Here is an 11,381-nt window from a genome sequence, read left to right on the forward strand (position 1 = left end):
CACGCCCACCACATAACAGACAACGTGCTGCCTGACACGCCCACCACGGAAGAACAACATTCCACTCTGGTGAGCCACGTTTGTTCTGGGAGGCTATGCTAAACTAGCTTAGCAGGAAAACCAACAGCAGCACACACGCTACAAACTCTCCCCGCAGCATTTAGGTAGTTGCTCCCTACTGATTCAAACAGGACTAAAGATCAATTAATAGCCGTGGATATGAGACCTACTCTGACTGATAAACCAGGCTGTACGAACATGCTTAATGCTATTGAGCTCAGTGACACTACTCCTTCACGAGCCCATTTCTCCAGATCATAATGTTTGTTAAAGAAAACAAAAGTCCAAACAGAGAATCAACTGTCCGAAGCACCCGCTGCTGCTCTGACAGACAGCCGGACGTCACGGACTACACAAAGCTACCTGACTGTAACGACACATGACCTCACTACTGAGAGGGAGGAGCCATGTTCTTCAGACACGCCCCCTTGAGAGTCTCACCAGCAAGGATTTGGCATTTCTGCTTTTTTGCTGTATCGAAAACGTACCAAACCGAACCGTGGCACCACTGAGTCGTATTGAACCGAACCGAGAATGTTGTGAACCGTTACACCCCTAGTGGAGACATATTTAAAAACAATCTGTTTTCTCTGAGTTTTGGTTCTCTAAATTGACCAACATTAGCTAATTACAGCTGAGGCTGAAGAATGTCTCTGCCAACCAGGACGTTCTGCTTGTCATGACCACAGACTGTGTGTAAGAAGTGGACGTGGTCATCGTGACGTCATCTGGTTTGTGGACCTTGAGTATGGTGAATTTGCCATCACCATCTTGGATTTTTGCAACCAGTGAACATCTGTGCATTGAGGAGGAGTGACGTAGAGACGCTGTATATGACTTCACAATAACTTAACAACACACTGGGACACCGGTCACATCCCAAGTCTCTTATTTGTCATTTCCTTGATCCTCACTTGAACTGGAATTATTCTTCTTTGCCATCTTGAAGGTCGTCTCAAACCTCTTATTTCTGCTCTAAAGAGCGAGGAGAGATCTCTGACAAGATGGCGACGGTCAAAAACCAAGATGGCGACGTGTGGTCACAGCAGCAGTTCTCATGACCAAGAGCTGATCTGAGATATGTTGCTTCTGTCTGAAGAACCTGAGAGAAAAACACTCAAACAGATTCAGGAAACATTTATTTACAGCACTTCCAAAATAAATCAACCAGGACAGTTTGGAAAATGGTTCCCTTCACAATAAAACTCCTTTCGTTAAAAAACATTTAAATTTGCATTAAAAATAAAATCCAACAAGCTGATCTGGATTCAGGTTGTCGGGCGCTTTAGACGTAAGCTTTGGAGCTGCTGTTGTCTGAGGCCAGAGCTGCTCTGTAGATCTTCTGTCCTTGACTCGTAGATGAGAAGTTGTATGAAAACTGCCTGCAGGAGAAAAACGGGAGATTTCATAATTTACAACCAAAAACACACACGATGCTGAGGATCTCTGGACTGAGTCCTTTAGTATTAACTATCTGGGCTGGTAAATATTGAATCAACATGTATCTGACACATTGAAATAACAGCTGTAGATAATAAATCACAGCTTTGTTTTCAGGGACACATGGACGACAGTCAGAGAGCGAGTACTGAATGAAAGCTAACGTTAGCTAGCGGCGGAGTGAGTAGTTAACTCGTCTTAAAGGCAAAAAAAACCATCAACTGTGGACCTCTTTCTGTATTTCTGTCATTAAAACGAGGCCCAACGAACACATAACATGTACCGTGCTGAGGCGGCGGAGGAAGTCTTCCTGCAGGAGCAGCACAGCAGAGACCCTCCCAGTATGGCCAGACAGGAGGCCGACCAGCCCAGATACAGACCAGTACCCAGCTCGAACCTGCAGCGCCAGCAAGCAGTCAAGAGTCAGCAGCAGGAAGTGACTCACACATCCAACAGCCGAAACAATGGGACCAATGGCTACTTCAGAAACATCTACGGCAACAGAGTTACACATAATATACCATGGATTACACTTTAAGTACAACAACTTTGAGTAATAAGTATGAGAGTAAATTATAAAAAGAAATATTGTAAATGATAATAAAAATCCAAATTAATTTCACATGGAAACCTGATTGATATTTATGAAGAATTTCATCAAAGTAATTGTTTGAATCCAACTTTTAATTTGTATCACAGGACTTTAATTCTTTAAGGCAAACAGGTTTCAGGGGAGAGCCCAGACTAAGAGCGGTTCAAAACGACCCTTATGATAAGTAGCCCACGGACTTCAGCCACCTCGCCCGGACCAGGGAAACCGGGGCATCCTCCCAGAGCCAGACCCAGGAGGGGAGCTCGTAGGCGAGTGTCTGGATGCCGGGCCTTCGCCCATGGGGCCCGGTCGGGCTCAGCCTGAAGAAACACCATGGAGCAGCCACCCTGTGGACCCACCACCCGCAGGGACAAGCATCGGGGTCGGGTGCAATACAGACCGGGCGGCGGGTCAGGCGGGAGGCCTGGGCATGCCGATCGCCGGCAGCATAGACTAGCTCTAGGGACGTGGAACGTCACCTCGCTAGCGGGGAAAGAGCCAGAGCTGGTGCAGGAGGTGGAGCGGTACCAGCTAGATATAGTTGGACTCACCTCCACACACAGCGCTGGCTCTGGAACCAAGCTCCTGGAGAGGGGTTGGACTTTGTCCTTTTCCGGAGTTGCCCAGGGTGAGAGGCGCCGGGCGGGAGTGGGGATACTCACAAGCCCCCGGCTGAGCGCCGCTGTGTTGGAGTTCTCCCTGGAGAACGAGAGGGTCACCTCCATGCGCCTACGGGTTGCGGGGAGCAAGGCTCTGACTGTGGTTTGTGCTTATGCACCAAACAGCAGCTCGGAGTATCCGGCCATCTTGGAGTCGGTGGGAGGGGTCCTGGAAAGGGCGCCGCCTACCGACTCCATAGTTCTCCTGGGGCACTTCAACGCTCACGTGGGCAATGACGGAGAAACCTGGCGGGGGGTGATTGGGAGGAATGGCTTGCCCGATCTGAACCCGAATGGTGTTTCATTATTGGACTTCTGTGCTTGCCACGGTTTGGCCATAACGAACACCATGTTTGAACATAAGGTGGCTCATAAGTGTACTTGGTACCAGAACACCTTAGGCCGGAGATCAATGATCGACTTTGTAATCGTATCATTTGATTTGCGGCCATATGTCTTGGACACTCGGGTGAAGAGAGGAGCAGAGCTGTCAACTGATCACCACCTGGTGGTGAGTTGGATCAGATGACAGGGGAACCGGTTGGAAAGACCCGGCAAGCCCAAACGTGTAGTGAGGGTGAACTGGGAATGTCTGGCGGAGGACCATGTCCGGGAGGTCTTTAACTCTCACCTCCGGAAGAACTTCTCACATCCCGAGGGAGGTTGGGGACACGGAATCCAAATGGGCCATGTTCAAAGCCTCTATTGTGGACGCGGCTGCTAGGAGCTGTGGCCGGAAGGTCATCGGTGCCTGTCGTTGCGGCAACCCGAGAACCCGGTGGTGGACACCGGAGGTGAGGGAAGCCGTCAAGCTGAAGAAGGAGAACTTCAAGGCCTGGTTGGCCCAGGGGTCTCCTGAAGCAGCTGCCAGGTACCGGCAGGCCAGAAGGGCTGCAGCTGCGGTGGTCGCGAATGCTAAAACTCGGGCATGGGAGGAGTTCGGGGAGGCCATGGAGAAGGACTTTCGGTTGGCCTCAAGGAGGTTCTGGCAAACCATCCGACGGCTCAGGAAGGGAAAGCAGGGCTTACCCCAGGCTGTTCTCAGCAGGGGGGGAACTGCTAACCCGGACGGGGGACATCGTCGAGGGGGTGGAAAGAGCACTTTGAGGGAACTCCTAAACCCGACCAACATGTCCTCTGCAGAGGAGGCAGCGCCTGAGGACCTAGGGGTAGGCTCACCCATATCCCTGGCAGAGGTCGCTGAGGTAGTTAAAAAGCTCCTTGGTAGCAAGGCGCCGGGGGTGGATGAGATCCGCCCTGAGATGCTGAAAGCGCTGGACATAGTTGGGCTGTCCTGACTGACATGCCTCTTCAATGTCGCATGGGGGTCGGGATCAGTGCCCATGGAATGGCAGACCAGGGTGGTGGTTCCCATCTTCAAAAAGGAGGACCGGAGAGTGTGCTCGAATTACCGGGGTATCACACTACTCAGCCTCCCAGGGAAGGCTTATGCCAGAGTGCTGGAAAGGAGGCTCCGACCGCTTGTCGAACCTCAGATTCAAGAGGAGCAGTGCGGATTCCGTCCCGGCCGTGGAACAGTGGACCAGCTCTTTACCCTCGCAAGACTACTGGAGGGGTTCTGGGAGTTTGCCCAACCAGTCTACATGTGCTTTGTGGACTTGGAGAAGGCTTTCGACCGGGTCCCTCGGGGGTTCTTGTGGGGGGTGCTGCGGGAGTATGGGGTGCCGGACCCGTTACAACGGGCGATCCGGTCTCTGTACGACTGCAGTAGGAGCTGTGTCCGCATTCTCGGCAATAAGTCAGACACGTTCCCGGTGGGTGCCTCCGCCAGGGCTGCCCTTTGTCACCGGTCCTGTTCGTGACTTTCATGGACAGGATATCTAGGCGCAGCCTGGGGGCGGAGAACGTCAGGTTCGGGGGTCTCGGGATCGCCTCTCTGCTGTTTGCAGATGATGTGGTCCTGTTCGGGCCTCCTCGGATCATGACCTCCAGCATTCACTGGGGCGGTTTGCAGCCGAGTGTGAAGCGGCGGGGATGAGAGTTAGCACCTCCAAATCTGAGGCCATGGTTCTCTGCCAGAAACCGGTGGATTGCTCCCTCCAGGTGGGGACGGAGTGCCTACCTCAAGCGAAGGAGTTCAAGTATCTTGGGGTCTTGTTCACGAGTGAGGGTAAGATGGAGCGGGAGATCGACAGACGGATCGGTGCGGCTGCAGCAGTAAAGCAGGCGCTGCACCGGACCGTCTTGGTGAAGAGGGAGCTGAGCCGGAAGGCAAAGCTCTCAATTTACCACTCGGTCTACGTTCCTACCCTCACCTATGGTCGCGAACTCTGGGTCGAAATGAGTTTCCTCTGTAGGGTGGCCGGGCTCAGCCTTAGAGATAGGGTAAGGAGCTCGGTCATCAGGAGGGAGCTTGGAGTCGAGCCGCTACTCCTTCGCATCGAAAGGAGTCAGCTGAGGTGGTTCGGGCATCTAATTAGGATGCCTCCTGGACGCCTCCCACTGGAGGTTTTCCAGGCACGTCCAACTGGGAAGAGACCCCGGGGAAGACCCAGAACACGCTGGAGAGATTACATCTCCCAGCTGGTCTGGGAACGCCTCGGGATCCCCCAGAATGAGCTGGAACATGTTGCCGGTGAGAGGGAGGTCTGGATCAGCCTGCTTGGCCTGCTGCCACCGTGACCTGACCCCGGATAAGCGGAGGAAAATGGATGGATGGGACTTTAATTCTCATCAATAATTTGATTTTTCTACGTCTCATCCCAACGAGTAAAATTCATCAACTTTCTGCATCTTTGACTTTCCTGATAAAATAGTATTAAATTCTACTCAGTGATTCTAATTCAAACAAAAAATAGCAAATTGTAATTCATAAATAAATATTTATTAATTAACTAAATATGAATTAACCCTAATCCCAGATTGGACATGATGCTGACCTGACTCCTCCGTAAAACGGGTCGTAGAACTCCTGGATGACTCGGGCAGCGTACCAGGACGCTGCAGTCAGAGTGAAGACACCTGAGGAGGAGACAGACATGAGGACATGTAGACATGTAGACATGAAGACATGAAGATATGTAGACATGAGGACATGTAGACATGAGGACATGTAGAAATGTCAACATGAGGACATGTGGACATGAAGACATGAAGACATTAGGACATGTAGACATGAGGACATGTGGACAATAACATCATGACTTCACCCACCAGACAGGATGAAGAGGACTCCTCCGCTCAGGGCGATCTGGTCCTTGACCTTCTCCGAAGTTCTGCCGATCTTGGTGCACTTGAGTCCCAGAACGGAGACTATGATGGAGGCCAGACCGACCAGCAGGGACAGGATCATCAGAGCCCTGCAGGCCTGCAGGTGAGCTGGAGACGCAGCAGGATGTAAAAACACAACATAAGTTAAATTTTTCTTCTTCTTTTTATACATTTTTATAATTTTTTTTTATCAATTTTTATCAATTTTTTAAATCTTAAAATTTTTACATTTTTACATTTTTACATTTTTACATTTTTTACATTTTTTAATTTTTAAATTGTTTATTTATATATTTATCAGGGACGGTTAGATTATCTTCTGACAATCTTAAGGGTGATATAATATTAATATATTAATACATTTTTTATGCTTCAAAGTGTTAAACAAACAACTAATAACATTAAAGGTTTAAATTAAACTCTACAATTATTAATGATAGTTTTAATGTTATTTGGTCAATTTGAAGACATTTTTCCTCCTTTCACATGAATTAAAGCGTAAAAATAACAAAATGTGTGAATACATTAAAACCCATTATTGATCATCATTCATAAACTTTATTGCTATTTCAGTGATAAGTTCAGGACTTCAAGTCAAACTGCTGCTAAACCCATTAAACATTTATTCTGTTTCTGGACCGGCTCAATAAAAACAGATGCATCATGGGATTTATTGCTCAGGACTCACCCGGTAGTCCCAGCACCGTCTTGAACCGGCTGCACTGGATCGACCCCAGCGACGTGGCGACACAGCTCATCCACAGACCCTCAAACTGCCACTGACTGCTGCTCACCGACTCCTGCTGACTCCTCACCTTCCACACCTGAGAGGAGGTGCAGCTGGACTGCAGACACCAGGAGACCACGCCCAGGAGCAGACCCACGACCTGCAACCCCGCCGCCATGCTGCTCACAGCTGGATAACAGCTGGAGGAACAACAGGAACTTTTTTAGTGTGAATAATCACCTCGTGGGGTTCCTCAGGGTTCCGTTCTGAATCCTCTATGTTTTTGGTTGACATGCTAATGTGGGTTTCAGAGTTATATTTATGAACCACATGAATCCTCGTACCTTAAAACAGGTGAGTGTCTTCAACAACGACCCACAAACAGATTAACAAGAGTGTTTTCTGATTTTACAGGTTTTTGTTACGTTTATGCACAAAAACAACACAAACAAACAGCAAACGTTCAGTCAGTCAGGGGAAAGTTGTTGGCGTCTGGTTTCCCCGTTTTGTTTTGCTTTCATGAATCATTATGAACAATATTGTGAAATAAAGGAAATACGATTAAACTGTTTGTAAAGTTAGTTATGTATGTTTTTGTGGTGGTTCTTACTGTTATGTCATCTCTTTTGTTTGTATTGTTACTTCTATTGTTTCTGTTTTTACTATGTAAAGTACCTTTGAGTATCTTTTAAAGAGTAATACAAATAAAATGTATTATTATTATTAAACACAGTGACTCACATCTTGACAGCCGCGTGTGAGAGAATGAATCATCATAAGCACACCGAGTCAAATCTACACTTTTTAAAAGTACGTCCACATTTGTGGAGTTCTTACCGTCTGAGGAAGTGAAGCTTTTTTTCCGGGTCTCTGTTCTGGTTCTGGTTCCTCTCTGCAGCAGTTTGTCCGGTTTAGTTTCAGTGATGTGGTCTCAGTGTGAACCTGGTCTGACTGTGATCTGATCCTCTGAGGTCTGATGAGGGTTCAATGAACCAGCGAACACACGTTATTGACACACATGAACCTCAGAGTTTTACCCTCAACTCTGTTTGTTAGGAACTCACTTTAGGATCCTTTAATGTATTGAATCTGTAAATATACAAATATACATATATATATATATATATACAAACACATAAAGTTCTTATTGGATGTACATCTTCTGAACAAACCACTGATAAGCAGCTATATATTTAATCCAGGAGAAGAAATATCACAAGTGTTAAACTTGAGTTTGTCCACCAGAGGGCGCTGCTGCTCGGTACCTGTCATGACAAAAATACAAATAAAAGTAATTGTGACAATTTTATAATAATAAATTCTTCAATGTCTTCACTCTACTTAATTTTATTTCATAGCCCTGTTTAGATTTGAATGTTTTATATTTCAGACAGTTTCTCTGCTGATCTCTTTACTGAAAACTAACTTTAAAAAGAGCTGAAATTAAGATGCTAAAATACTTAAACTTTCCATATTGATACATATTTGTTGTGTATTTATTGTAATTTATGTTCTCTTCTAAATTCACTCTCTTCACCATCGTCTTACAGACACGTGAGGAGTGATAACTTTCATCATGAGGTCCACATGTAGAAACCAGCGTGTTTCTGTTGATCTGACACTTTGTGGACTTTAAACCGTCCGTTTATCAAACCGACTTCATGTTTCCAGATCAGTTAGCTGTTCAACGTTAACTCCTTCACGTTAACTCAGACTTCAGAATAAAAGCTTGAACAAATCAATCACGAGTTAAAAATACTCTGAACGTAAACAGTTTTGTTTATTACAAGAGATATTCTGTATTTTTCTTCTTCTGTGCTTCTCTGACTGTTTTGAAGTGGGCGGGGCTTAGCTGTAGAATGTGATGTCATGCGTTTCTGTCAACCTTAGTGAAGGTTTTGGGGTTCAATCAAATCTGATCAGAGGACACAGAGTTTATTAATCAATTCAGTTTGTTGCTTATTTAGTCAGAAATCTTTTTTATATTGCAGAAATAGTGAGTGGGTTTTGTCAATGCTTTCATATGCTGGAGTTTGTGTGATTGCAAATTGAAGTTGCTAAATTCCTGATAATTTAGTGGCTGGCTGGCATTACTACACCTACTGGACTGGAGGGTGGAACTATGCACTGGCAGGAAAGAAAGCAGTCTGAGCAACTCGAAACAGACGGAGCAACTCGAAACAACTTGAAACAGTAACTCGAGACAGTCGGAGTAATCATTTTACAGTTTTATTCAAAAGAAAACAAACATAAATAAGCAGAAAACACAACTCACTTCATCCTTTCTCACGTTAAAAGAGGCGTTTGAGTTCCTCTAACTTTACTGGAACTTCTGGCTTCAGAATCAGAACCAGAGCGACTCCTAATGTGAACTGGATACAGTCCTCATGTTATTGTAATATTCCTCATAGAACTCTGCAGAATCATGATTAATTGTTGTTCTTCTTGGACCGCTGAGAATATTTCTCTCTAAATAAACAAACTTCAACACAAAAAACTGTCAAAAGAATCGGAATCGTTCATTAATGTAAATTATCTTTTATAAAGATGAACATGAATCATTACTTGACGTCCAGGTGTTTGCTTCCCGATACCTTGTCCTAGGGAAGCCAAATAGTGCAGCGAACCGGCCTCTGTACATTTTATACATGTTTGTTTTTTCCCAGCAGCCCCGGTGTTTCAGCGTCCTACACGGCGCTGCCTCCTCCTCCTCCGTCAGCACCTCCTCCACCAGAACCTCCTCCAGTTCTCAGGTCGTGCCAAAGTTTAACAAAAGGTTCTCGGTTCTTCCAGATCAACTCGTGACCGAACATGATGTACCAGCTGGAGGAGAGCGAGGGAACAGAGAGCATGATGGGAAGTTATTTCAGATCATTAGTTTGATCATTAGATTCTTATTGTGTCACTGAAACAAACAGGCATTCTCAAATGTTTGACTACAGTAGATGGACGTACTTTAGACTCTTAAAAGATTGTCTATCAGTTTAAGTGAACGCTATATGTAGAATGTTTTCTCCTCTTCACCTTCATGATGAGGAACTGAAGCTGTTCTCCGTGATCTCTACAAACACACCAGACTCCATTCATCAAACAGAGACTCTACCTCTCACAGCTCAGGAGCTGCTGCTCTCCTGCTGCTCCATCGGTTACTGTTTATGTGACTTTAGTGATTTAGTTAGTTTGGTATTTCTCCTTTTACTGTAACACAGTCGATCCTTTGATCCACATATGAGGGAATAAAATCAATGACATCATCGATTAATAAAATGCTGATTTCTTCTGGTATAATTCTTCTAAATGTCTGTCCACTAAATGTCTGCAGGAAAACCAGAGAAGTTTAACGAGTCATGTTTCAAATGTCAACAATCCCAGAACGTCACATTTATCTGAGTAGTAGAAATAAGACGAATGAAGGAAGACATTGACTGCTTTAACCTTTTGATCTGGATCCACATGAAGCACTCTTCCCATTGGTATAAATCAAACCCCCCACACAGCACCGACTCAACAGAAAAGCTGGAACACCAGCAGCAAGACTCACATTCCAAACAAGGCTCCTCCTAAATGAGCAGCGTGGTCAAAGAACTTCCATCCCATCACCACACCTGCTGTATCCATGGCGACGATGACCTTCAGAGCCTGGGGAGGGGGGAGGGGGGGGCAGGATGAGATTAATGGTGTCTGTCAGACAGGTGAAGCAGGTGAAGCAAGTCTTACGTTGGCAGCAGTGAAGGTGAACATGGGGAGGAAGATGATGGCCAGTTTAGCTTCTGGCATCTTGGTGCAGACGGCAGCGAGGACGGCCATGATGGCTCCAGACTGAAGACACACAGACAGACAGACAGACGGTGAGGTCAGACACTGTGCTGGGTTTATGGATCCTGGACCCTGAGGTCCCCCACAGAGCCAGGACTTAGGTCCTCTAAGTCACAGTCAACACACAGGCTTTGAGAATCAGAACCAGGTTCACTGTCAAGTAGGAATTTAACTTGGTGTTTTGGTGCACAACAATAAAGAAAAAAATCACGAAACATTTGCAGATTATTTTCAAAAACATTTTTTAAATATTTGATTAACATTATTGTGTTAATTTTGTGGACATTATTCAGATATTTTACCAATTATTCTACTACAGCTGTTGTGCTGTAAAACAGTAATTCTCTACTTTTGATGCTTTCAAATAAAACAATATCATTTACTTTACTACTATCTATGGTTTGTGATTAGTCTGATAACTTTGATTAGTTTTGTCTTGTAACTTACGGCTCCCAGAGACGGACCGAACCTCCCGGTGGCCGTTTTACACACATAACTGAAAAATGAAGAAACAACACCTGAAAAAAAAAAAAAGGACAATCAAATCAGTGTAAACATCAATTAACTTGTCTAGTATCCTGTATGAGAAACAAACTGTGGGCCAGATAGACAGGTGTTTTGTGGCGCAGCACCTGCAGACAGGTAGACGGCCATGAACTGCTCTCTGCCCAGCATGGAGACGGCGCTGGAGGAGAAGCTCCAGAGGACGTACATGTTGGCGGCCATGTGGAAGAAAGAGAAGTGGCTGAACGTGGAGAGGAGCATCGGAGAGCACTGAGCCTCTGCAGGAAGACAAGCGACAACAGTCAGAAACAGACAAGCGACAACAGTCGGATACAGACAAGCGACAACAGTC

The 11,381-nt window shown here is 45.9% G+C and overlaps 2 protein-coding genes across 2 annotated transcripts; both read right to left on the reverse strand.

Annotated features, from left to right (window-relative positions):
* Positions 1-1,182: 1,182 nt before the first annotated feature.
* On the reverse strand, positions 1,183-7,660 carry LOC116377562 (claudin-1-like). The gene is made up of 6 exons (XM_031839210.1): positions 7,547-7,660; positions 6,671-6,909; positions 5,926-6,090; positions 5,652-5,733; positions 1,784-1,897; positions 1,183-1,442 (listed from the first exon to the last, which is right to left on the reverse strand). The coding sequence occupies exons 2-6, from the start codon at positions 6,885-6,887 to the stop codon at positions 1,346-1,348; spliced, it is 675 nt and encodes a 224-aa protein (XP_031695070.1). The 5' UTR covers positions 6,888-6,909; positions 7,547-7,660; the 3' UTR covers positions 1,183-1,345.
* Positions 7,661-8,924: 1,264 nt separating this feature from the next.
* On the reverse strand, positions 8,925-11,377 carry LOC116377561 (presenilins-associated rhomboid-like protein, mitochondrial; the record flags this gene model as incomplete). The annotated part of the gene is made up of 5 exons (XM_031839208.1): positions 8,925-9,532; positions 10,251-10,348; positions 10,427-10,528; positions 10,973-11,043; positions 11,158-11,377. Coding segments are annotated over 5 exons (627 nt in total), but the record flags the coding sequence as incomplete, so codon positions are not given.
* Between the last annotated feature and the right edge of the window lie 4 nt (positions 11,378-11,381).

This window comes from Anarrhichthys ocellatus, unplaced genomic scaffold, assembly GCF_004355925.1.
Source record: "Anarrhichthys ocellatus isolate YVR2014 unplaced genomic scaffold, GSC_Weel_1.0 scaffold1401, whole genome shotgun sequence".
Lineage (NCBI taxonomy): Eukaryota > Metazoa > Chordata > Actinopteri > Perciformes > Anarhichadidae > Anarrhichthys > Anarrhichthys ocellatus.